The sequence below is a fragment of the Echeneis naucrates genome, chromosome 11, assembly GCF_900963305.1.
Source record: "Echeneis naucrates chromosome 11, fEcheNa1.1, whole genome shotgun sequence".
Lineage (NCBI taxonomy): Eukaryota > Metazoa > Chordata > Actinopteri > Carangiformes > Echeneidae > Echeneis > Echeneis naucrates.
Genome location: NC_042521.1, coordinates 10,656,522 through 10,681,760, shown reverse-complemented (window position 1 = coordinate 10,681,760; position 25,239 = coordinate 10,656,522). Strand labels below are relative to the sequence as shown.

The 25,239-nt window shown below is 40.1% G+C and overlaps 1 protein-coding gene across 4 annotated transcripts; it reads left to right on the top strand.

The window, feature by feature from the left end:
* The first annotated feature begins 245 nt into the window (after nt 1–245).
* Nucleotides 246–24,928, top strand: elp2 (elongator acetyltransferase complex subunit 2). 4 transcript variants are annotated; one of them, XM_029513612.1, is made up of 22 exons: nt 246–378; nt 527–605; nt 775–845; nt 949–1,093; nt 2,373–2,450; nt 2,685–2,749; nt 2,842–2,908; nt 6,163–6,309; nt 6,559–6,642; nt 6,820–6,920; nt 11,853–11,984; nt 12,933–13,082; nt 14,035–14,226; nt 14,490–14,559; nt 14,725–14,817; nt 16,278–16,335; nt 17,374–17,446; nt 18,048–18,240; nt 20,841–20,962; nt 21,040–21,182; nt 21,604–21,717; nt 22,015–24,928. In XM_029513612.1, exons 1-22 carry the CDS (start codon nt 247–249, stop codon nt 22,208–22,210), a joined length of 2,505 nt encoding a protein of 834 aa, XP_029369472.1. In that variant the 5' UTR covers nt 246; the 3' UTR covers nt 22,211–24,928. The 4 variants fall into 4 exon arrangements, with proteins under 4 accessions (XP_029369472.1, XP_029369470.1, XP_029369471.1 ...); XM_029513610.1 differs by having other exon boundaries at nt 12,921–13,082; XM_029513611.1 differs by having other exon boundaries at nt 2,839–2,908.
* Nucleotides 24,929–25,239: the final 311 nt, after the last annotated feature.

The window sequence follows — 25,239 nt, the reverse complement described above, 5'->3', positions numbered from 1 at the left end:
TATTATTATATTCTGCCATCTAGTGGACATGAATCAAAGATACACTAAAGTGAATTAAAATGATGTATTTGCTTTAAGACACACTAAACATTATCAATAGCAATGCTTATGATATCATATGTGTGAGAAAGTTTCTAAAACAATAGTATTATCATAATGTCGAAATTTTGATGCGGAACCTTTTCGAGAACAGCAATGTTTAACTACAGCCATATTTACAGTAACACCACAACTTCATCTTCCAAGATGGCGGCGCCCATAATCGAAACATGCCATGTCGCTTGTTGTGCCAACAGGACACCAAATGTTGTTTCCTGGAGTCGTGAAGGAACCATAGCTTTCGGGACATGCAACTCTGTGGCTCTGTACGACCCTCAGGTATTAAAATCCGTCTCGTTTCTCCTGGAAAGGTCGCTGCATTTTTTCAATCGTCATAGCCAACGACAATCGGCCGGCCAGCCGCTGTTAATGAATTAATTTGTCTTGTTGTTTTCCTTCATAAACACACAATTTGCTGCACCTCCAGGAGAGAAGAGTTGTGGCTGTGCTGAACGGACACACCGGCAGAGTCAATGCGGTCCAGTGGGTCCACAGAGAGGACTGTGGTGGGTCGGCCTATTGAAGTGTCCTGCTATCCATTCGTCTTTAAATAAACAGTAACTCTAACTATGTGACAAAGCTCAGTGTATGACTAACTAACCAGACCAAAAAGTGCGCCGGAGAACAATGTGTGTGCTGTATCTGTCCTTACTTGTGTTGTTTTTGCCGTCACAGCTCCGGAGAGTCATCTAGTCTCAGGTGGCTCAGATAATCGGCTCATCCTCTGGGAGGCTCAAAATGACAAGGCAAGCCGTTTGCTGCAAAAATTAAAAGAAAAGAAGTGACTACGGCTCACTGTTTTGGGCTTCTCCTCACCGACAGCTCTAAAATGTCTCCTCCCGTTCACAGCTCAGACAGTCGGTGGAGTGTAAAGGCCACACTGGTCCGGTTTGTGCTGTGGACGCCCTCCATGTGAATGGATCAAACATCCTGGTGGCCTCTTCAGCAGCCGACTCCACAGTCAGACTGTGGCTCTGCAATGAAAACAAACAAGGTATTTGACAAACACAAAATGGAAAATATACATTTTAGTCTACATTTGTGGTTAATTTGGAAAGAGGTTTTTGAATTGGTTGGGTTTTTTTTTTGTTTTTTTTTTTGGATGATTAAACAAACTTTTTTTTTCTTGGGTCTGTGCCAAAGTAATCACCTGATGACCCCAATAGACATTAATGCTACATTAGAAACCATGGAGGTAACCTGTACCATACTATATATATATATATTTTTTTTTTTTTTTATAAAATTACATTCTTGAAAAGTGACTTTAACAAGAATGGACAGTTTTTCCTCCCAGGGCCTTGCAAATTCATTCAATTCAATTTAATTCATACATTAAAATTTTTTGGATATGAGACACCAAATTTATCCAGAAAGTAGAGGAGTCATAATAGTACTCGATAAGAAAAAATGTGTTATTTGATTTGCTCATCAAAGGCCACAGGTTCGGTTCTCAGGTCAGGGGCCTTTCTGTGTGGAGTTCTCCACGTGCTGTGGGTTTCCTCCCACTGACCAAAGACATCATGTTTAGGTTAATTGGTGACTGTAAATTGTTCATAGGTCTGACTGTGAGTGTGAGTGGTAGTTGGTCTCTGTCTGTCTCTGTGTGTTGGCCCTGTGATGGACTGGTGACCCCGCCCTCACCCAGAGGGAGCTGGGACTCGCTCCAGCACCCCCCGCAACCCGGAAACAGATAAGCGGTAGAAGATGAATGAATGAATGAATGAACCTACAGTGTGACCATCTGCCTCTTGGTGGCTACTAGAAGGCATGGCAGTGTTTACGGACTTGGATCACTTGGCTCATATCTGGAGTTCTGCAGAGCTCTTTATTTCTGATCAGAGCTATTATGTCTACACTTTTAGTTTATTGAATACATTTACAATATACTGTCATAATGTAAATCTCTCAATAATAATTTTTTCTGTAATACCTTTGTCCACATTTGAGTCCAGATGAACTCTGAACACTGCTGGAAGGTCATGGACAAGAAGTGTGTGAATATGGACTGGGTAGAACTTTATCAGATAATAATCTGCTGTGGCAGATTGTCACATCTCTGAAGAGCTTTGGCCTCTAAAAGAAAAGAGGAACAAGAGGAAAGAGAAGAAATGCATCCTTTAGTAAATGTCTATATTGTCCACACAAAGCCCAGAAGATATACATTTCAGTCTTTTTAATATATATATATATATATGATATACATTTTTTGTTGTGTAAAAAAAGTCTCATGTCTCAGAAAATTTAACGCCATTTACATATGTGTTTACCAGCTGAGTGCCTCCATACTGTGCCATTTGGCAGTGGTTTCATGATGGATGTCTCCCTGACACTGTTGCCAGGCAGCAAAGGTAAGGCTAAGCTGTACCCACATAGTCATCCTTTAAATTGTCCACCACACAGACATACACTTTTCCTCTCATGCCTTCCTGATGTTAGTGCTTGTAACCAGATATCATATTCAAAGTGCGCTCTCAGTTTGAGCTGTCCCTTTTTGCCTTTTTTTATTTTACATACCTCTCCACCTTCCATTATTAAAATCTAGATGTGCAGTTCAAGTAAAACCTAAACATCGTCTTTTACAGTTCCCATTCTGGCCTGTGGCGGTGATGACTCTCGGGTGCATCTATACGTGCAGTCTAATGGACAGGTGACTCATTCACAAATTCTCTGCCAACTCATTCATATAAGTTTCTAAAACTTGAAGGCAACAATTAACTTTTTCTAATTCCTCAACAGCAGCTCCAGAAAGCTATGTCACTACAAGGACATGAAGACTGGGTTCGTGGAGTTGCATGGACATCCATAAGTGAGTGCTAGTGTTTGAAGTAATGGTGATTTTTATTGTATTAAGATCAGAACCTTGTTTGTTCACATGATAATTGCTAACAGTAGGAATATTGGGTTTTGTCACGGCTTATAAAAAGAGCTAGGCAAAGTATTTTTGATCATAAAAATGCATTTACTGCTTGTTTGGCATATAGGCCAAGTAGTACATGTCACGCTCATCAACAATTCTGCCTGTTGCTTAGGATGTTGTGAGGGACTAAGGGAACAGATCCTTCTTTTAAATAACTAAAAACATTTTACATACAATGTGTTCAGTACATTGGGAAGTTAATTTATATATATATTTTTTTTAATATGGTGGTTGTAATTTTTTGAGGGCTTATTAGCTTGTGCTTCTTGTTTTGTTTAGTCTTGTCTCTCTAAAGAGTGAGCTAAGCTGGATAATGCAGTCATTGGGGTTTTAAAGAGCCTAAAAACATGATTGATTGACATGCGCATGTGCGGTACGCACCAAAACAAGGAGGAAACTACAATAATGGTTGTTGAAGGCAAAAATTTAGACTCACTTTGGTTTTTACCTCCAGCCCTATAAAATCCGTTTTATCTTTTTCCAAATTCCGTTTTAATTTTTCCCTTTTTTTTTTCTTTTTTTTTCCAGTTTTCAATTTTTGAGAATTTTGTTTTATGCTAATTTAACCCTGAGTTTTAAATAATGTAATATAAACAATTTTTTTTCAGTTATAACTGAAAACTTTAATGCTTCCACACATTTAGGCAAAAACTTAACAATAAAACAATGAAACATACGTCCCACAACTTTGGTTGAAATATCAAATCCAACGGGGGGGCTGCAGTCAGGTCTAGCCTCGAGTCTCTGCAGGGGTCTGGTCTACTCTCTGGGGAGGTCCCATCTCTGGTCTGGTCTGGTGTAGTCTAGTCTAGTCTCTGGGGGTCTGGTGTCTTGTCTGATCCGGTCTAGCCTCTACTCTCTGCAGGGGTCCGGTCACTGGTCTGGTCCTTGCTGTAGCCCTATCCATCACTCGTTACCAATTAACCAATTATCCTAGTGTTCAGGTGCCCCAGCGGGAATCGAACCGTGGGGCGACAGCGTTAACCACTACGTCACCATGCTGCTCAGGTCACCACATACATTTACATCAAGTCACCAATTAACCTAGACATGTTCAGATGCCCCCACTGGGAATCGAACCACGACCACTATGCTCAAGTCACCACATTCATTCATTCATGGGTAGGGGACCGTGCATTATTAGTGACCTCCGTGGAGCATTTTCCCAAGAGATATGTTCCTTTTTATTCCAGGGAAAAAAAAGAAAAAAAAACTTTTATGTAAAATGTCAGCCAGTTCTGTTCTTCCGTGTTTGTAATGAATTCCGTTTTAATGTTTACTTCTGTGATTCTGTGATCGCGGATTTTGTGCAAGATTTGCAAAATGAGGATTAAGCACTTCGGGAACCCATGTTTAACTGCACTATATTTTTTTGATAAAGAGAGACTTTTATTTTTGTTACTTAAGCAATATGTGATATTGGTTGTATGCAACAGTAACAACAATTCCATCTAAGCATGGATAAATGTTGCAATAAAATTAATAAATGTGAAAAAGGCATTTTTATGTCACCATTTGCCATTCTGTCTTACAAAGCAGACTGGAGTAGATCATGAGGATCCTTTGCACACCTATAGATTGAAGCAGAAATCATGATGAATCCAATTGCTTTGAATCGAATCGTAGCCCCTAAAATCGGAATCAAAGAATATAAAAAATAAAAGATTCCCACCCCTACTATTCACTGTCTGTGTAGAGTTTTACCTCACTCTCTCTGCCCAGCTTCAGCCTTGTGATAGCACATACTAATGGATAGATCCAATCCAAGTTCTACTAATTGCATAACTCTCCTAAAAGGCACTTCATTCCTGCACTGTTCTGACTGTATAAAAGCAATTTCATGTCCTTAACCAACCCTCTCAGCCAGTGTCTCCGTCCGTCACTTGCAGTCTATGACCTACTCCACACAGCCAAGCTACCAGCCAGGAAACAGACAGCAAGTTTGTTTGTGTGAAATATCTCCATAGGCATGAGAAGATCTACTCTCTGTTAAGATAATAAATCTTTCTGCTTTTTATAACTAGGCTGATGGCAAATTGCTGCACTAGTACAGAATAACAGTCTGCCATCACTCTGAAATATTATAAGTCTGTTATCAGAATCAACCTGAGCAATAGTCACTACCAGTTCAAAATCAGTGGGTCATTTCACATAAATCAAGGGGTCATGGGAAAAAGTGTTAAGGTGCATACAATGTCATAAATAAGTGAAAAGCTAGTGTTCACCCCCTGGGTAAGCCTCAAAAAACAATGTTGAATCCAAAATAGTCAGACGGGATCAAAAAAGTCATCAGTGCATGTAGGTTTGGCAGAGTTGCAGGCAAAAAGTAAAACCAGTCAACATTGTCATTATCATCAGTGTCATTATAAAATGATTGACAAACTATAATGGCCTTCCTCCCACTTCTCAAGCATCTAGCAGGCCCTAGGTGGTAGCAAGACTTTTTATTATGTCTGTTTATTTTGGCAAAACTGGGCCAGTGGCCATTGGATGAAACCTAACGTGAGAGACAGGGTAACTCAGGGATTGTGGCATGCACATTTTTTGATTTTCCGTCTGTATGTATTGGGTTGCACTCCTGCTGTCTAGCTGGATACATCAAAGTCAGGACCAATCTTCACTTCTAACTAGATTACAGTTTACAAATAATTGACAAAAGCAGACGTTAAGTCTATAGATATTTTACCTTATAGTTTTTGAAGTTATATATATATATAAATAATCTCTTAAATCTTAGAATTTCCCAGAGCCCTGGGTAATATCTTTGAATGCATTTTTTTTTTCGTCTGAATAGCAAAACTCAGGGATGTTCAGTGGTTAATCATGTATAACAACAAAGGCATACAGTCCTCAGAGCCAAGAAGCTGGCATTAGCCAGTGTTTGCAATTTTTGTATATCAAAATAGTTGTAAACAAATTCCCTCTTGATCCACATATTATTGAATTACCTAATTGTTTGATATTTTATAGAATTGCTTTATAGTAATTACGACACAGCTTTTAAATTGTCCAACCTGGTTCAACTCTGTCAGTTTAACCATTCTCACTTAGACCCTTTTGAAATCATTGGTGCTACAGTATTTTAAGAGTTGACAGAAAAAGTCTTCTAGTCCAAATTTTTTTTTTATCTCTGACTCATACAGGTGGAGATTTGTTATTAGCCAGCTGTTCCCAGGACTGTCTCATCAGAGTGTGGAGGCTGCGTGCCAAGTGTGAAACAGACACTGGTGAAAAGGACAATCACACAACCATCAAAATGAAAGAGGACGTTTTTGAAGTGAGGGACACAGGTTAGTGAGCCATGCTGGCTTGAGTATAAAAAGCTTATTACTAACCAACTAAAGAGACGTGCTTTTTGAGGTTTTATGGTGGTGACCAACCTCCATAAAGTGTTTGTGTATGTGCGTTTACCTTTATCAGTGTAACATACTTCATTTTTTTCAAACCAGAGCATTTCTTCCAACTTGGTTCATCACCTGCCTTACTTGTCTTTGTGGCATAAAAGTGACATTTGAAAACTTTCTTCATCTGGCCTTCAGTGTTTGCTGTGTCTCTTGAGACGGTCCTGGCAGGTCATGAGAACTGGGTCTATGGAGTCCACTGGCAGCCTGCTCTCTACAAATGTACTTTATTTGTTTATTCTCAAAAATTTTTTTCAATTTCAACAAAGATTTTTTATAAACAGTAAGAATCCACATGACACAGGAGCATATGAATACAAACTAAAGTAAATCTAGATAAAAAATAAACTTATTTCTTGCATTCAAGATGTTCATTTCGACTCTTGTCTCCCCCTGAAGGTGGTGAGTTGCAACAACCTCTCAGTCTACTCTCTGCTTCTATGGACAAAACTATGATCCTTTGGGCTCCTGAGGAGGTATCTGGAGTCTGGGTGGAGCAGGTTAGTGTCAACTGTAAATATGAGGAGTGTGCATTCAGACACACTGACCTCATACATGTCATACCAGTCATCTTCTGTCGGAAATACACAATCTCACAGACCCACGTGCCAATTTCCACCTCTAATTCTGCTAGCCTCCCTTTTGGTTGCTCTTGTCATGATCCAGAGCTTGAGTTCTCCCCAAGTGTCCTCTCTCCTGCTGTCAGTGCCCCTGCATTGGTTTCTACTCTCACTGACATTGAGGTGTCAGGAATAACAGTGATAGACGGTGATGAAGAGGCTCCCAGCCCAGTGCACCACTGTGTGTTGAGACAAGGCGAGGTTGTCCTCCCCCATCTTCCCATCTATCACTCACTCACACCGAACCCCCTCTTTTACAACCCGCTCCCTAACACATCCAACAGGGGATCGAGAGACCAGGGAAAGATGTGCCATAGCCTCTGTGCTGCCTCTTTCCTCATTATTTTTACCACAATCTGTCGTTCCCTCTCAGCTCTCACACCTGCCCTCTGTCGTTTTCTGTCCTCCTCCTCTTTTCATCCCTTTCTTGTATCCCGTCTCATCTCCCTCTCTCACACCAGCTCTCTCCTCATTTCCTTTTTCTCCCCTCCATATCGTCTCTCTAAGCTCCCAACAGCTGCTGTTATGCCAGATAGGGGCTAATTTTAACGCAAGTGTGGATGGCTAAGAAAAAGCAGTCCTCTGTCCATCTGCCCCAAAGCTTTCTTATTATTCATACAACTGGCAAATTCTCAGGTAGTTCAGGAGTACCTTAGATTACCTTGCCACATAGCTGATAGAATATGGAAATAATTTCTAATGAGCAGAAGCTATTACACGTCAACAAATGACAAAAACATGCTCACACATGTAGACATCATAGACATCTCTCCCACTTGTATACTCTCATCCCATTGCACGGAAAGGGTTCACCTTCGCCATGGCAGGGTCCTTGACTTTGATCACACTTTGACATGATTAGATTTCACACTTGATTAGTAACTTTTTTCCCCATCTTTGGACTTTGGAAAGCAAAATAAGCGCACACAATTGAGCAATACAAAAAAATCTCTTACAAAGGGCTGATGTATAGCACCTGAAGCCAGTGCTGAAGTCACATATTCCTTTTTTCATGATTTGACAAAGACGTTCAGTGGAAAAGAAAATCAGCAGTAGGTGTTTGAAATGAAGTCTGGTGTGGCCAGTCTCCTTACTCAACCCAGGCCTTTTCTCTTGATGCCAAAAAAATCTCAATTAAGTAAATAAAGACCCACATCTGGACTAACCTTTTTGTTGAATGTGAAAATGCAGTGTATGAGTTTCCTTTCCATTTATCTTTACCTCCGTTTCTGCTCATACTTGTTTTTCCTTTTCAGATGAAAGCCAAACCCTTTGAACTGACCGGTTCCTAGCTTACAAAGGAAGCATAACCTGTGAAGCTCTGTCACGCACACACATGCAACAATGAAACACCAGTGCATAAAACAGTATTTAGTATTTTTACAGGTTAGTCTCAATTAGGGCTTATGGTCTTTTTTTCAGTGTTCTCTGTAATGTGAACAGACTTTACATAGGCTTTGACATATGGGACATTGAACTTTTTTGGCAGCGTAAACTCCATAGCACTAAATGATCAGCCGTGTGTGTCTTAATTAATTGATTTTTACTAAGAAGTGCTCCACTTCTTTAAACTGATTAGAATAATTGGTGAGATTTAAATGAGAGCGGGGTTAGCAGCGGGGTTAGCAGTGGGGTGGCCATTGCCCACTGCTGCGTAAAGTACATCTTACTAACGAGACACATTGGTAATTAGCATCTCAGACTGACCACAGCGGGCCACCCCAATGCCTGTAGGGATTGTCAGTTTGCCTGTGTGTTTGTGTGAAGAACCTAATTCTAGACCTCAGCTTGTGTGCTCTCTTGAAGTTACACTTGGCCATATGTGTATATGTGTGATTATTAGGTTGAATAAGGCCAAGATGTGCAGAGCAATACAGATGGTTGAATTCAGGCTTTTCTTGTTTCCTGTCATTAAAAAAAAAAAAAAAAAAAATATATATATATATGTATATATATATATATATATATGTCTACCTTTATTGCTGTCATTAGTTCCACCATGTTTCAGCCTGAAGACATATATATATATATATATATATATATATATATATATATATATAGTGTATATATATATATATATATATATATATATATATATATATATAGTAATCCTAACCCATTTGAAGCTTCTTAACTGAACAAAAGCAGTAAATATTTCCTAGGCCTTTTCAAACGGGTCCACATTTGCTTTTGATATACAATTGTCCTTTTGTAACAGCAGCTTACCCCATCATTTAACTTTTGTATTTTTTTGTATTGCTTGATCACACAATTGACAATCAAAAAAAAAAAAAAAGTCTAATGGATAATGAAAATAGGTTTTTTAGTTGCAGGCATCCATAATCAAGACAAATTGAGGGAAAGTGCCAATCTCATATTGTATCTGTCAGTACTACTGCCAGAAAAGTTGATTTGGAAATCTGTGCTTTGTACTCTGTGGGTTTTCCTGGCTAAGCTTGTCTAGCCCTTGTCACCTTTTCTCTTTCCCTCCAAGAATGATATATGCCTTCCTTGGCTTGTTGTCCCCTTTCCATTCCTTGCCCATACCCCCGCTGGCTTGTGATAAGGCACGCTGTGCATCCATATTGTTCCTCCTCTCATAAACAAGACAGATGAAGGATTTTTGCCTCTTGTAAGTTTTAGCATGATTTACAACCAGCTCTTGTGTGCAGAATTTAAAATCAATCTGCTTAATGTTGCATGTCATTCTCTCTCAGTCTTACCATCTACGTTTCTACCTGACCGTATCTCTTCCTCCCTGTCTTCGTCCCTCCCTCCCTCCTTTCCTTCCTCTCTCTCTCTTTCTCCCCCTCTCTCCTGCTTTGTCTCTCTGGATGGCTTGAGGATTGTGCCATTCAAAGTGAATGTCTACCTTTATTGCTGTCATTAGTTCCACCATGTTTCAGCCTGAAGACAGGCATTACTTTGAAGGTCAGTGATGAGCAATGCAAGCTCCCTAACAGGGCATATGACCGAGGACACAAGTTTACTGCCATATACAGTAGCCACAGCAAAGTTATGTGTGTGCTTCTGCCTGTGTGTTTTTGTGTAGCCTTTCAACTTGTTTGTTTAACATTTAATGGATGTCAACACTTTCTAATGCCTTTCTCCTGCAGGGTGCCTCAGATCATGGCTGCTGCCAAATACACTTTCACTCCTTGCTTTTAAGAAAAGACTAAACTGTACATCATTGTTTTAGATTTTAATCATGAGTATGAATTTATCACTCCCATATTTCTTTGCAGCCAACATCCATATCATTTAAGACACAAGATAATTAAAAGTGGGAGAGATACATTATAATGTAGTTCTGTCTGGATGTGGATCACAGTGGTGTTGAGGGGGCATGGTGGTGCTCTCTAGGGTTCTGCTGCTATCGATTTGAATGCATATCCCCTCTGAGTCCAGTTTACCTCCAAGTCCTCATTTAGAGAACATACAAACTCCTCACAGAAAGGCCTGGAAACCGAACTTGCAACTTCCAACTTTCTTGTTGGAGGGCAATGGCACTAACCATTATGCCACTGTGCTGCACTCCAGATTTCTTTATTTTCTTTATGTTTTAATTTTCTTTATTTATTTCAAGTCAATCTATGACAACTGACTCTCTGAAAATCTCTCTGAAGCTTAAAAAAGAATTCCTGTTTAGTTGCATTACTAATATTACTAGTTAATAATTACACTACTAGTATCACTAATTCATTTCTCTTCTGTGAATATATATTTTAGTGAAAGGATGAATATGAAAATAGACAAAAATCAAGAATCTTTTTATTTATGATTATGGTTGAATTTATCTTTTTATCTTTTTATCTTTCCCACACTTGTTTGGTGCTTTTGTCTGTCTGTTCTGTGTCCTGAGATAGAGTTCAAATATGTGCGTTTTATTTGTCAGTGTAATTGGTAACTGCACTGAAATCAAAATGTGCTTTCTGCCCCCAACATCGATTTGTATTTACAAAATTCAATACGGAATTGTCTTGACACACAAAAAGCACGGTGCCCAAGACTGGACAGATGGTGAGAATCCGAAAATCAAATTGCTTCCAAATTTTCTAACATTGCTGAGTTGAGATTATGGGCTTTTTTTTTTTTAAATTGGATTGCATTTTTCATTGGAAGATCGGACCCCTATAGAGGGTTTACCCCGTCTGTGTGAGCTGCCCTGCGAACGTGATGCTCAGGTCACAGGCTCTCACCCAAATCTAATTCATGTAAATCCTTCTGTGTTCTCAAGCTTTGCCATTTTTCATGATTATTTGTTTAATGCGATATACTGTGCTACAATTGCTTTCATTTTGTATTAGACAAATTTATTTTGTGATTAAAAAACCCAACACAGTTTATTCAGCCCTAATAAGATCCATTTTGCATAATTTCTCATCTGACTTGTCAGTTTAATTTGCTGTTTTTCTACTTCTATCAACCATAATGCAGGCTGTTAGTTAATCAGTGCCAGATGTAGAACAGAGTTGACAACCCTAACTTTGTTTCTATAAAACCTTTACAGAGAACCCAGGTGTCTGAAAGAGCAGATAGGCTATTTACCGCGTGTCTGAATGTGATAGGATAAAAGCAGGTGCTTAATTCAAAACACTCAGGAATAGCGTCATTAAGAAACAAAACATAACCTACTTTACAGCTGATGCACATTAATGTTGTTTCAAGTTGCTTTCATCCTTTTCTGCCGCCAGCCTGTGACAATGACACAGAAATCAAATGACACCGGATGTCAGATAGAAATGTGCAAATAAGTTGGTAATTCTGATCGGTAAAATGTTTGGGGTTTCTCTGTCCTTTCTTTCATACCAGGTGCGTGTAGGGGAGGTAGGTGGCAACACGCTGGGTTTCTATGGTTGCCAGATGAGCCCAGATGGCTCCATGATTTTGGCTCATGCTTTTCATGGCGCACTACATCTTTGGTGCAAGGACCAAGACAAAGAGGTGAGAGTCAAGTTCAAATTGTTTTTGAAAAATAAATGTAAAGCTTTTTTTGTCCAGAAGCAGAAGATTGACAAGGGTGTTAAAAGTAAGATTCAATGTATTGCTACATGGTTAGTGACAGAGTGAGTGAGAGACAATGATTAATGTAATTAGTCTACTGTCTGCCACTCAATTTGACTGGCTAAGGATGTGTCTTTGTTGGATGTCCCTGAGAAAGACTGGAGGTTGGAAGTTGAATTGTAAGTGCAGTGATAACTGCTCTGTAATTATGTCAGCTTGGCAGGTGAATTTTAAGTTGAGCACAAAGCTGTGTTGATCATTAATTCAGATCAACTTCAGACAGCCATGCCAAACTTGTAATAAACCACTCTTCTGATGTGCAGGTGGTATGGCACAGGTTTTGGTCACCAAAGATTGTTGACTTTGCATTGAATTTACTTATCTATCAAAAAACGTCTATCCAAAGCAACTTAAATGTGAAAGATCCCACCAAAGCTTTAGTGTAGCAGGAAACCTCGATGAAAGTACTAAGCACTCCGTCTATTCGATAAGCAGAAGGAGATCAAGTAAAGTAAAGCACCAAAAGTACACAATAATTACTAGTTAGGCTTGTTAGGCCATTAAATGTGGAAGGAGAGGTGCTCTCAGAAGATGAATTTTTAAGAAAGACAGAGGAATGCCGTTGCTCTGATAACATTTTGTTCCACCTCTGGGGACCCACAGATGAGAACACTCTGGACTGTGGTTGTCTTGACTGCAGGGATGACAATGATAGATTACTTGTAAGGACGTAGTGGCCAAAAAAGGAGGATAAGGTCATGTTATTGAGTTTAAGTAAATCAGTGCACACCCAGAAACTTCTCTGAAGATAGGTATTAGGGACTTCATTCAGATGGCTATGGGTAGCTATGGTAGCAGTTTGACTTACTGTTTCAGTGCTCTGTCCAGGGAGAGTGGAGGCCGGGGGTTGTTATTTCAGGTCATTTTAATGCAGTCCAGGACCTCACCTGGGATCCTGAGGGTGAGTTCATCCTCAGCGTGGGCTCAGACCAGACCACCAGACTCTTCACTCCATGGAGGAAACAAGATGGCAAACTGGTAAATAAGGCAGAATTTAGTCAATTTAAAATTCACTAAATTCGGAATGTAAGCTGTAGTGACTCCGTTCAGCCAATTACATGGGTATTTTCCAGCATGCTTCCATCATTCCAATGCTAACCAGATGTATGAACCTTTGTGGGATATCATCAGAACCTATAACATGTTTTGTATGCTGCAGAAGCTTTACACTGCATTGCTCAAGTAGATTTAGAAGGACTCCACATCAACTTTCTGCTGTTTTAACAGCTGAAAAAACAGTTGCTGTGAAAGGTACATGGTTCAGAAGAGTTGCACTGGTTCTCTTAATTATTCATGGCAATGTATTCAGTGTAACATGCAGTCAACCAATCAGAGCACCATCTTCGTTCTCCAGCCATGCTTGCACCTTGCATATAACGACCTGTATGCTAAATGACTTTTGAATTGGTTACACATAGGAACTTACCAGCGAGCCTATTCCCAACACACACATCCAGCAGCTCTGTGCACCCTGAAGGGGGAGAATGTAGAGCAAAGCAAATCAACCTGTTGCTCACATTTCTACAGAGAAGCAATGACCACATTAGACATCTTTTATGTTATATTATTGTATGTAAATAACCTGTGGAAACATTTTGTCTGGAGGCTCTACCAGCCACTAAGTAAGATTACTTAAAAGTTTGTCCAAGGGAAGACATTAAGAAATAAATTTTAGACAGAAACATAACTGAGTTTTGTTGAGTTTCCAGTATTCATAACAGTATTCAGTTATTGAGGCCTTCATCTTCTCTTGTGAAAACACTTTGCATCTTAATCTGGAAATGTTTGATTTGAACAGCAGAATCAATTTTGTTTTCAAATCCCTGGATTTAGAACCGAGAATCTGCGTTGTGCGTCAGAGGAGCTGTGGAAATGCTGGCACAGCTGCTTGGATCTTAACAGTCTTTTTTGTATATTTATTACCCTGCAGCCAACGTGGCATGAAATCTCACGTCCACAGATCCATGGCTATGACATGCAGTGTCTGGCCATGGTTGGAAGGTTTCAGTTTGTGTCTGGAGCGGATGAGAAGGTCCTGAGAGTGTTTCAAGCACCCCGTAATTTTGTGGAGAACTTTGCTAACATATCGGGGTCGTCAAGAGAAAAACTGCTGACATCTAGTGTGAGTGCCCCATTAAATTACTATCTATTATTACAATTTAATGTCATTTTCATTCCGTATTTAGTGTTAAAATTCATGAGCCCCCGATGCACAATTCCTGTTTGCTCATATGTGCAGATTTCACCAATCTTTCTTTATTGGTGGTGTCTCGTTCTCTTTGTTTTCCGACTTTGAATGTGCTGAGTGACTCCCTGCTGTGCTTGAAAACCCTTCTTGGTTATTGATGTGTGTATCTGCTCCTTCATTTATCTGCTCATTGTCAGGACTCTGCCAACCTTCCAGAAGGAGCCAGCACACCTGCCTTGGGTCTGTCCAATAAGGCTGTATTTCAAGGTAAAATACTTGCTCAGCTTTGTAGCTCAGATGGCAGCCAGATTTTGTCTGATAATCAATATTCTTGGAATAGCTACCTCTATCAAATTGACAGTTTGTTCTCCTTTTTTACAATTTTTTTATGGAAGGTAAAATAAATTCACAAAATGTCATTTTTATGTACAGGTGACCTTGCACCAAAAACCACAGATGATCAGCAATTCAACAGCATATCTGATCAGTACCAGGACTCTTACTTCCACCCACTCAACATGACTGGTACTGTAAAGTTACATAAAACACACTTTTAAAAAATTGCTTCAGTACATATGTGTATTTTTTTAAACAGTTGTTGTCATCTTCAACTTAACCTTCCCTGATAAAACATTTTGGAGCTAAAAGACATCCCTGCCTCCTACTACAGCCTGAGAGACTGATTCATATTCCTCATCACTCAGCTGCAACATGTTCTTATAAGAAACAATGATATGCAGCCAGCCAGACTGTTGGTAATCACTCTTAGCTCCACATGGTGCCCAAGGTTGACCATATCACACTGGAAAGGGTAGAAGACTAAGGGGCTGATGAATGGTATTGGATAAAGTAGAGAATACAGGACACTGTGATGTACAAAGATGAAAAAATGCAGGAACAAAAATTACAGTCTCAGTATTGCAGAATGAAAACTGAATTTAAAAAAAAGAAGTATTTCAAATATAACACACTTTTGAGAAGGGAAATGTATCAAACAAATGAGGAGACAACTCAATAAAGGAGGAATTAAAAAAAGGATTACTAAAGAATTCATTTTAGGAAATAAGTAGATGGGAAATGGATGAGAGTTAAATGAAGAAAACCTGGCATTGCTCTTTAAAACCCCTGGGCCAGAGGATGTGAAGGGCTGTCATCACTGTGATTGAAGCCACTCCTTAATCTGCAATGCTAATTAGAAAGCAGGCTTATGTGATTGCAAAATGTAAGTATTGATAACCCTGAGCTGTGTAGGGAGCAACCAAGTGCGGAGACGGTTGTTAACAATTTTCGCTCATTTGTTCGCCTTTTGCTGCAGGGAGACAAATGAATAATTAGGTAAAAGGGAAAGCCGATGACCAATAAGAAAAACGCAAGGGGTGTAGCTTTCAGTTGCATGCAAAACAGTGACTGGACAGATTTGTGCAGAGCCTGCAGTCTGAAGGAGAAGATGGGCAACCAGCTAGAGTTGATCCCCCTCAGCTGCAGTGTTTCAGTACGGCTTTTTTATCTGAGTAGGGGGCAGCAAGTAGAAGAGTTGAGGATTTCATGCAAGCTGAATCCTAAAAGAACTTGTAAGTGAATGTGATGGAACATTGTCTTGAGGCGGTCAATCATGTTCTCAGTCTAACATATAGCTTTTAGCATACTGTCTTTACAGTGCCTATTCGGTCTCTCTTTCTATTTAACTTGCAGACCTGTCACACACACATGCACACACTCTGTTGCTGGCAACTTGGGCGAACAGTACAGTGATTTAAAAGAGGGAAATTTTAATGGCCACTTGGCTGTAATCCTCATTTAGTAAATTGGAAGCTGGTTGTATTTGAATTTTATAACAGCTCTTTTCAGGGCTTTGCAAGTAACAGTTATGTAAGGATTTTGTAGTTTGTGGTTAACTATATGTGTGTGTGTGTGTGTGTGTGTGTGTGTGTGTGTGCGTGCGTGCGTGCGTGTGCGTGTGTGTGTGCGTGCGTACGTGCGTGCAGAGCCACCACCTGAAGATCATCTTCTTCAGAACACACTTTGGCCTGAGGTCCAGAAATTGTGAGTATTGAAGTGATCCTCTGCTATAACAGCATACTGAAACCCTCTCACCTTTCCTTTAGTTTCAATTACCTGTGAGTGTGAACAATGTCTGCAGTCTTGAGATAATAACATTTAAAATCACAATCTCCACTACATATTTCCATTTATCTTACATACACTGTGACCATTAGCATTTTGATATCTCTCTTAATGATTCAACATTTCTACATTTCTAAATGAAACTGTGTTTGGTTTATCCCAGCATTTCTGAAAAAGATTAATTTCTCAAAGCTGCAGTTTTTTTGCCTCACTGTATTCATCAGCCAATCAGAATACAACTTCCTGTAAATCCCATAAGCCTTTTCTCCAAGATGAAAATATTGCCTCCATTTGTAGTCAGTGTTAAATCCATTTACCAGTCAGGCCGCCATAAACATAACATATGGCATGTCCGTTGATTCCAGGTTTGGGCATTGTGTGTGTTGAAAAGCATTTTTCTGCCTTCATTTGGCTTCACCCCCTGGAATCATTTAGAGCATAATAGAACCATTAAAATGAGTAAGTGGCCAGATTATTTTTGTGGCGTAAATAATAATCTCACTGTTGTGACCAAATTGCTGCAGCATTTGAAAGCCTCCTGGTGGAGGCAGGAATTTCTCTCCATTGAACTGAAACATTGGATTGCACTTTGTTGAGACTTTAAAGCAACTAGGTGATAGTAAGCAAGCTAACTAATTAGGCTGTGAATGATTTGTGGGAGCTTTATCATTGTTTATCTTTGTCAGCAGCAGGAAAACCAGTCATCACAGATCAGCATTTTAATTTCAACAACTACTTATTTACCTGTCAGCGAATGGTGATGGCTGGAGCCTAAAAGCTTGTCAGGGGATCACTCTGCAAAAACAAAACACTGCATTTACAATGTTAGACTGGGGCCATATTTTGTGTTGTTTTCCACCATTTACCTGTCTTTCTTTTAAATCTCCTGTGTCCTTCCACGTTCCCTGTGCCAGTTCATGATTAATCTCTGTGATTTTTCTCCTCTCTCTGCTCCAGGTATGGCCATGGCTTTGAGATGTTCTGTTTAGCATCTGACAGCACCAGGACGGTGGTGGCATCCGCATGCAAGGTCAGTGTGATAAGGCGAGGCCAGAGATCGCATCATAGCCTAGACTTCATGACACCCCTCATCAAAGGCTGGTGGATCAGAAAAGATAGAATATCGTGACATACATACTGACATTATAGTGTACACCAAGCAGGGGGTGCTGTCAATCAAGCAGTGATAGTAACTTGTCATGACCTCGGGCATCATCACATGCAGCTCCTCTCTCTTTATACCTCAACATCATCTCAATCTGTTTCTTCTCTTCTTTTCATCCCCTTCTCCTGTATCCTTCTGTCTTTCTGTCTCTCTTTCTTTTATTCCTTCGCATCCTCGTGTTCCTTTTTATGGCTTTTTATGGCTAACCCTGATCCCCCTCCTTCCTCTACACCTTTTATGTTTTTAACACACATCAAACTTTTGATATAAAGCACTGTACAGGAAGATGTAAAGACAAGGGGCGAAGACAAACAAAGATCTTATATAAACAAAGAAAAATAAAAGAATAAGCCACAATGGGAAAAATCAGAATGACAAACAATATGGGATTTAAGATTATTTTTTAAAGATGTTTTGTGGATGTGTGTGTTTCTTCAGCTTCTGTTGATCAAAACTGTCTCACCAGGCATCTAAAGCTGAGCATGCAGCAGTGCTGCTGTGGAGTACATCTTCATGGTGTCAGCTACAAACACTGCAATGCCACACCCTCACAGTCACCCAGATGGCCTTCTCACCTGATGCACAGTTCCTATTGGCCGTTTCACGCGATCGCACCTGGTCTCTGTGGCGACGGAACCTGCCAACCGCTGAAAGTCCAGGTGGGAAAGGGGACGCTAATAAGGTTTTCACCTTAAAGGATTGTGTTTTGGGGATTTTGTTTGCTAATGCACTACGACTCAAGATAAGATGATAGCTCTTTATGGTGCTTTGAATATAAATAAAGTGTAATTAGAAATGCGGTCCCTGAATTTCAAAACAAGACAATATTGGTGTCTAACTGGCAGACAGAACCAGCTTCTCTAATTCAAATTAATTAAAATGAGGTAAACCAATCAGCAGATTTGTTCCAAATCAATTTCCAAGTAAATCTGGCCCAATTGGAAGAATCCCCCCCATTAATAGGGCAAAGAACCAAAAAAGTGACATGTTGCCTGTATTAAAGAAAAGCCAGTTTTATTAAATAAGAAGACATTGTTTTGCATATTTATGTGAATTCACCACAATTTGACTTTCTCAAACTTTCCCGTTTGGAAAAAAACATGAATGCCTTTATGAAGGTGATGCTTGAGGTAGTAGACCCTCTGCTTTGGAACGGGCTACAGGAGCTTTCAGATGGACAATAACTGTGCAGACCATAACAGATGCCTTCCTGTATATTTCATTTAATGTCATCTATTGCCAGAGGGCTTGTCAGTGTGGAAAAGTTGCAACACAATGTGATAGCTCATCAAATATGAGCTTGCGTGCATGGCATGCCGGGATCAAGATGAAGATGTAGAGAACTAACAATTCTGGAGTTGTGCAACCTTTGGAGATGTACAAGTCCTGTTCATTCATTGGTTGATTAGTCCACTTGGTTTGATTTCAGACTCCAACCTAGGCCTCTCTTGTCGATGTATCACTTTTGCCTTCAGTAAGACTTTAATCTTTAGAAATAGATTTATTTCTGTAAATTCAGCACTGTCCTGTAAATTGAGTTTCTATGTGGTCTGAGAAATGAAGTGCATTTCATCTGTTGGCCCACTCCCTATACTCATATATGAAACTCCGTACACTTCATCTGAGCATTTCATCGGGTGTGATACAAATAACAAGATGTTTTTTCCATTTCAGACAGTTGTAACCTACTCTAAATTTTATATTATATTAGGAATCATTTAGACTGTTGATTTAAGTTATTGATGGATGTCATCTGAGAATCAAAATGGGGCCACATCAGTTTCTAGCAACTTGTGAACTATTTGCACTAAACTGTTTGTTAGTCATAGTTGTTACATAAGAACAGTTAAACCAAAGGAAAAAATAAGCATTCATTTTAGTTCAATACTTCTACTTGCAAGTGCCCTGAGCTGGTAAAGACACGACTAGAATCTGTGCATCCTTACTCTCAACGTCCCTCTTACAGGGCGTCTATAAACAAGAGGCTGCTGCAAGGAGAATTTATTTATATGAGAGAATCTCAGCACCTTGTCCCAGACAAATAACCTTATCTCTGTATCCAACAGGAGCAGAGCACAACATTCAGACATTCATAGAATTAGCCCTCAGCTGTGATGGGTGAAACATACCAGCACCAACAGTCTTGATCATGGACAGCACAGCACAGCTCAGCAGTGTGTGTTAGGAGCTAGTGAAAGAGGGTTGGGCCTAGTCCCTTCTAGTTGGATTCTAAATCACTCAAGGTGATTGTGAAGAATACACACACAGGTCAGACTACAGAAGGTTAAACGAAGTCAGAGCTGATCAAACAAACTGACTTCCTCTATACTCCCCCTTTCTCTGCCTCCACCCTGTTTTGGCTCGCTATATCCTCCTGACTCCACCGTCCTCCCCCTTGTGTGTCAAGCACCCAGACATCTTCATTAAGGACAAACCGTTACTTCCCAACCCTCCGTATTCCTTTTTCTTTTTTCATAAGGCTCTGTATTTAATCTTTGTAGCCTTTCCCAATTGCCATTCTTTCATATCATTCATGATTTTGTAAGCCAAATCTAAACTTAACATATCTCTACTTCCCTTTGTTCAGTCTATCTGGTCTCCATCTGTGTGTGGTGGGGCTGAGCAGTTCTACAGCCCTTCTAGATCCTCAATAGAGAGTTTTAATAGAAGAAGAAGGAACTCCTCCTGTGCTCCGTAACAACATACCCACGACCATATATGTGTGTGTGTTTGTGCACACTTGCATGCGCCTTTTGCCGACGGAGAATGTTGTGAGTTCACAGACATGACATGGTGGTTAACTTTGGTGGCAACACTGTGGTTACACCACTGTGTGTGCACACCAGCTCAGTTTTTTGTGTGTGTATGAGTGCAGAGCAGCACTGCGGCGTACGCACAGAGAGGGGGCTGCCAGCAGGATACAAACAAACTCTCTGGGGAAAACCAATCTCGGCTCTGAAATGACTTAGGCTGGGAAATACACAGCAGCCGGTCATAAACCAAAACTGACTGAAATGGAGGGCTGGAATCAGGTTCTCTGTCTTGTTGGCTTGTTTATTTGTTACTTGGGGGGGCCTTTGTTGCCTCGGAGCACTAAGGCAGCAGACTAGATGTGCTGATGTCATACTACAATAATTATAACAAAATTTTGGCTATCCGCTCATGTCTCCCTAAAAGTGGAGTGTGAAAACATTGTTCCAGAAATGTAATCTCTCTTACTGTAATTTCTGCTCTTGTTTGTGTGTTTGCTTCCATGCAGAGCCGCAGTTCTCTCTGCACGCACACACAGGGAAGGATAATGCCATACACAGCCGAATCATCTGGTCATGTGACTGGAGCCCCGACAGCAAATACTTTGTGACATCCAGTCGGGACAAGAAGGTCATTCAAAAACAAACAAATTATGAAAAAGAGTTAGCTTTGAAGGTGAAACTGATGCTTTGTGTTTGTGTGTCCAGGTGATAGTCTGGGGCCCATGCAGATTAGAGAACACTGGAAACTCTGTGCTTCCTCCTGAGATAAAACCTTGTTCCTCCGTCTTGGATGTGGGTGATGCAGCTACAGCTGTAGCTTTCTGCCCTCTGCTCTGCTCTGCGAAAAGGTACGCATACATTATTATCAATCTGAGCATCATCTTACTGATAGACCAGGATGGCATGGGATCTACGGTTGTCTGTCTTCAAATCTTTGACTTTGTTGGATGTTATTTCAGGGCGTGGTTGTGTTTATCTAAGACATGATGAGGAAATTAGTTATCTGCTGACTGAAATGATTCAGGGAAACCAAGTGTATGAATTATTTTTTCAACCACTGATACACAGCACATTATGTTTTTCATGTCAACTCATTGTCAGAATAAAATATATGTATATATTTAGATTAAAATCGAAAATTCCACAATGATCAAAAATTTTAGTTTTGTTCGTATGTCATTGCTGTGAAGTTTGGGATAAAGAAGTGAATACAGTCAGTGAAAGTTTATTGTGTGGGCTCACTAGCTCTCTGGTGCTTTCCAAACACAGCTACCTGCTGGCAGTTGGCTTAGAGTGTGGGAGAATCCTGCTGTACCAGTGGAGTCCTGACCAGGAGTTCATGGGAGGACAGGACTGGATCCGCTGTGCAGAAACAGACACCCTGTATCCTTCCACAGCCAAACATGAGCACAAGGTTCATCTGAGCCTAATCCTCGGATAGGGATCACAATTTTGTCATTTTTCAAGTCAAGGTTGTTGAGTTAATAAGTTTATATGAAAATTGCTAAAAATAACAGAATTGTGTGTGTGAACAATCCATTAACTGTTAAATGTTTTGTGTTGGAGAGGAGGAAGCTCAGTTTTTAAAATGTTTTTTTTTTTTTTATTAATAATTATTCCAATGATTATTTCCATCCAGATCAGTGTCTTCTTGTTTCCCTTCACCATGTCTCTTCTCAGACAAAGTCACGCTTTGGCAGTCAAGAGGCTTCGCTGGAGGCCCAAAGCCGGCCAAGCAGGTTGTGAGAACAACAAGAAGGATGGACAGACTGACGGAGAGAGTGAAACTGAAGAGGAGAGCTCCTGGGTCCAGCTTGCCAGCGCCAGCACTGACCACACTGTCAAAATCTTCAGCATCAACAAACTGGCTCTTTAGCACCACCAACAATGACACTATTACGTCCCTTACACAGAAACAGACACTTGGACTGAGAGCCGCAGGCCTGACCGGGGCACCAAGGCCACAGCTGCTTGCTGGCAAGCCATTCACTCCCTGCGACAAAAAGTCTAGTCATGGGTTTAGTCGCAGGACAACCCACAACAAACATGCCCCACAGCCTGTCTGCACACAGCTGAACTGGTCTGAAGGCTGACAGAAGAAGGTAAAATCTCCATGACCTTAGGGTGGAATCCTACAGGTCCAATAGTTAGGCAGGTTATCTGAGTCAACGCTTCGATGATGGTCAGATCATTATGATCACACAATTCTCACTGGTGGTTGAAGATGTCATCAATGGAACAGCTTGCAATGTGTTTGTCTATTTTATGACCAATTAATAAAAGTAGCTCTATATCTACAATTCCCAAAGACTGTAAATGAAGATCTATTGATTATAAAAAAATCACCGAACATAAAACGCACAGCAGCCCCGTAGAGTCATACCTGAGTGTTTTAGCCTTGGTAGGAATTGTGAGTATCTATGAATTCTTGTTATTGAAATTAAACACAGGGATGGTCCTTTATAGGCACATTACAACAGATCAAGATAAACTCATACAGCAATGGTGCTGAAAATTTAGATTAGGGCACAGCTGCTTTTTGAGAACGAGTCAAGATCTTAACAGGATTCTCAAGGACAGAAGTGTCCTTCTCTTGGATTTACTGTGGACTCAGTCGAGCATGCCGTCATTATATGTCAGCTTTAAATGTATCTGCAGGAGATTGTAACTACTGGCCATAACTCTCCCTCTAATCACATATCCTGGTATGTACAGAGGCATCAGTCAACCCAGACTGCACATGCTCCTCTAGGAGAAGGATGTTTTTCAAATGGCAAAATTTGCTTTTTGAGACAGAACAGCCACATATCAATATGTTTTCCACATCATATATAACACAATCTAATTATCGAATCATTATCAGTAATGTTTCAATTTAAACACGATCATCTTACTTAGTTGGCATCTCGCATTTACGTGATGAGTTCAGCTCTCTGCTCTGACTAGCATACTAATACATAAAGCATATGCTCTGCTCCAATACGCCCTTGACCACTCATCTTGATGAGGTTGGATTGCCTTAATGTGGTGCTGAGGAGAGATTAGACGTCACATCCGAAAATCCTTGAATGCTGCAGATTAATGGGGAAATGGTGACCACTGGCACAGGTAATAAACTCCCAGAGGCTAGTGAAAACTGGATGCACACTGTTCTTCTGTGTCAGCGTCAGTTCTGAGAGATGAACAGTCCAAAATTTAATGGAATTGAAGCATCTCTTTTACTGTATTAAACTGGTTACGTTTTTAAGAAAAAGTTCGAGACAGAAAAAACATCAAATGTGTTTTAGAGGCAACTAGTTTTATTGTTGGTGTGGTATATGTGTTTTCCAAATTCTCCTCTGTGTTCATGGATGTACGACTCAAATGAGTCACGCGACAGTATGTGTGGGGCTGAACGGTATATATTTTCCTGCCAAAGTGCTTCCTACAGTACAGTGAGGCTGTTTGTAGCCAGATAAATGTAAAAGTTGCTGTGTAAACAGATGAGCCTTGTAGGTCTGGAGCACAGATAATCTACTGAACACAGAAGCAGTCTTTTACACCGAACAATTCACAACGAAACATTGTTGATCAAAATCAATCAGAGTGGTCCATAAAGCCTTCTGATTTCTATCTAAGTTTTTAGATATTCACATAGAGTGAATCTAACCACAAATAATGAACTGGTGCTGGATGAAAAAGCTGTCAGTATTCATCCAATGCAGACTATTAATGTGCAAAATGTCAGGGCGTTCATCCAACACGTTGAGATATTTTGTCGTGGACCAAAAGATGAAGCGAACAACCTCATGACACTGCCATCCATAAAGCATTCCATTCCATTCCATTAGCGTGGTCAAAACTATACTATTAGTAAACTCTTTGTTTAGAGTTTTGTGCGTAGGCTACTATTTTGATTAACGCCCTTCAAATTCTCTGACCTTGATACACTCACACACATAAAATAAAGTTATTGTCACATAAAAACTGTCACAAAGACGCTCCACAGAATTCCATGTACGTGTGTGTCGACCTCTTTCTCAGCCTCCAAATCAATACAGCTTAATTTAAACACACAGGATAAATTGGATATATTAGTGAAGGCTCATGTACTTTCTAGCCAAGCCTTCATTTCTTCAATGGAACCTTCTGATGTGAAGGAGGACACAGATGCTCCCCTTGTACTGACACCAGGTCAACTTAATCAACCCGCCTTCCATTTGCACAGCATGATCCCACTCAGATGAGAGAGGTCACGCAGAATTCACTCACACACACACACACACACACTTCTCTTTAGACTGCTCTGCAAAATTTCCGGTGATCTTTGAATCAGTAAGCAACAATTAGCACAGCTCTGGTCTGCTCTTTGTAGTTTGTGGGCAAATGAGTGGTATTACTCTTCATTAAAAACACACATTTGTGCTTTCAGTTAATATTTCTTTAGTTACTTGTTGTCCTCTGAGGCATTAGAGTATCAGGCTCTAATTTTGCTATTGCCAGTGACAGTGTTTCTTAGTCAGCTACATTTACTACCTATTTGTCCTTTAAGAGTGTGTGCATGGAAGTATGGATTTAGTTTGATGTTCCAAAGAAGCCACATTAGCATTAATATGTTGCTGTTTATTTTCCTTAAAAAAAAAATAAAAATTAAAAATCTTTTTTTTTTTGGTTAGCCATAATAAGCAAGAGAGAGTCTGTAATTGTTGGTGCCACAACATATCAAAATATTCTCTGTTGCAGAAGGATAAAGTAATTCAATTTACATAAATGGTTGCAGCATGGTGTACTCCTCTGTCGCAGGCTCTGAGCACTACCAGCTACAGAACCTTCCTCACTGGTTTATTGACTTTAAAAGTCTAAATTAAAAATGCAAACACTCACTCTCAATAATTTTCTGCCACTTATCTGTTTCCGGGTCACGGG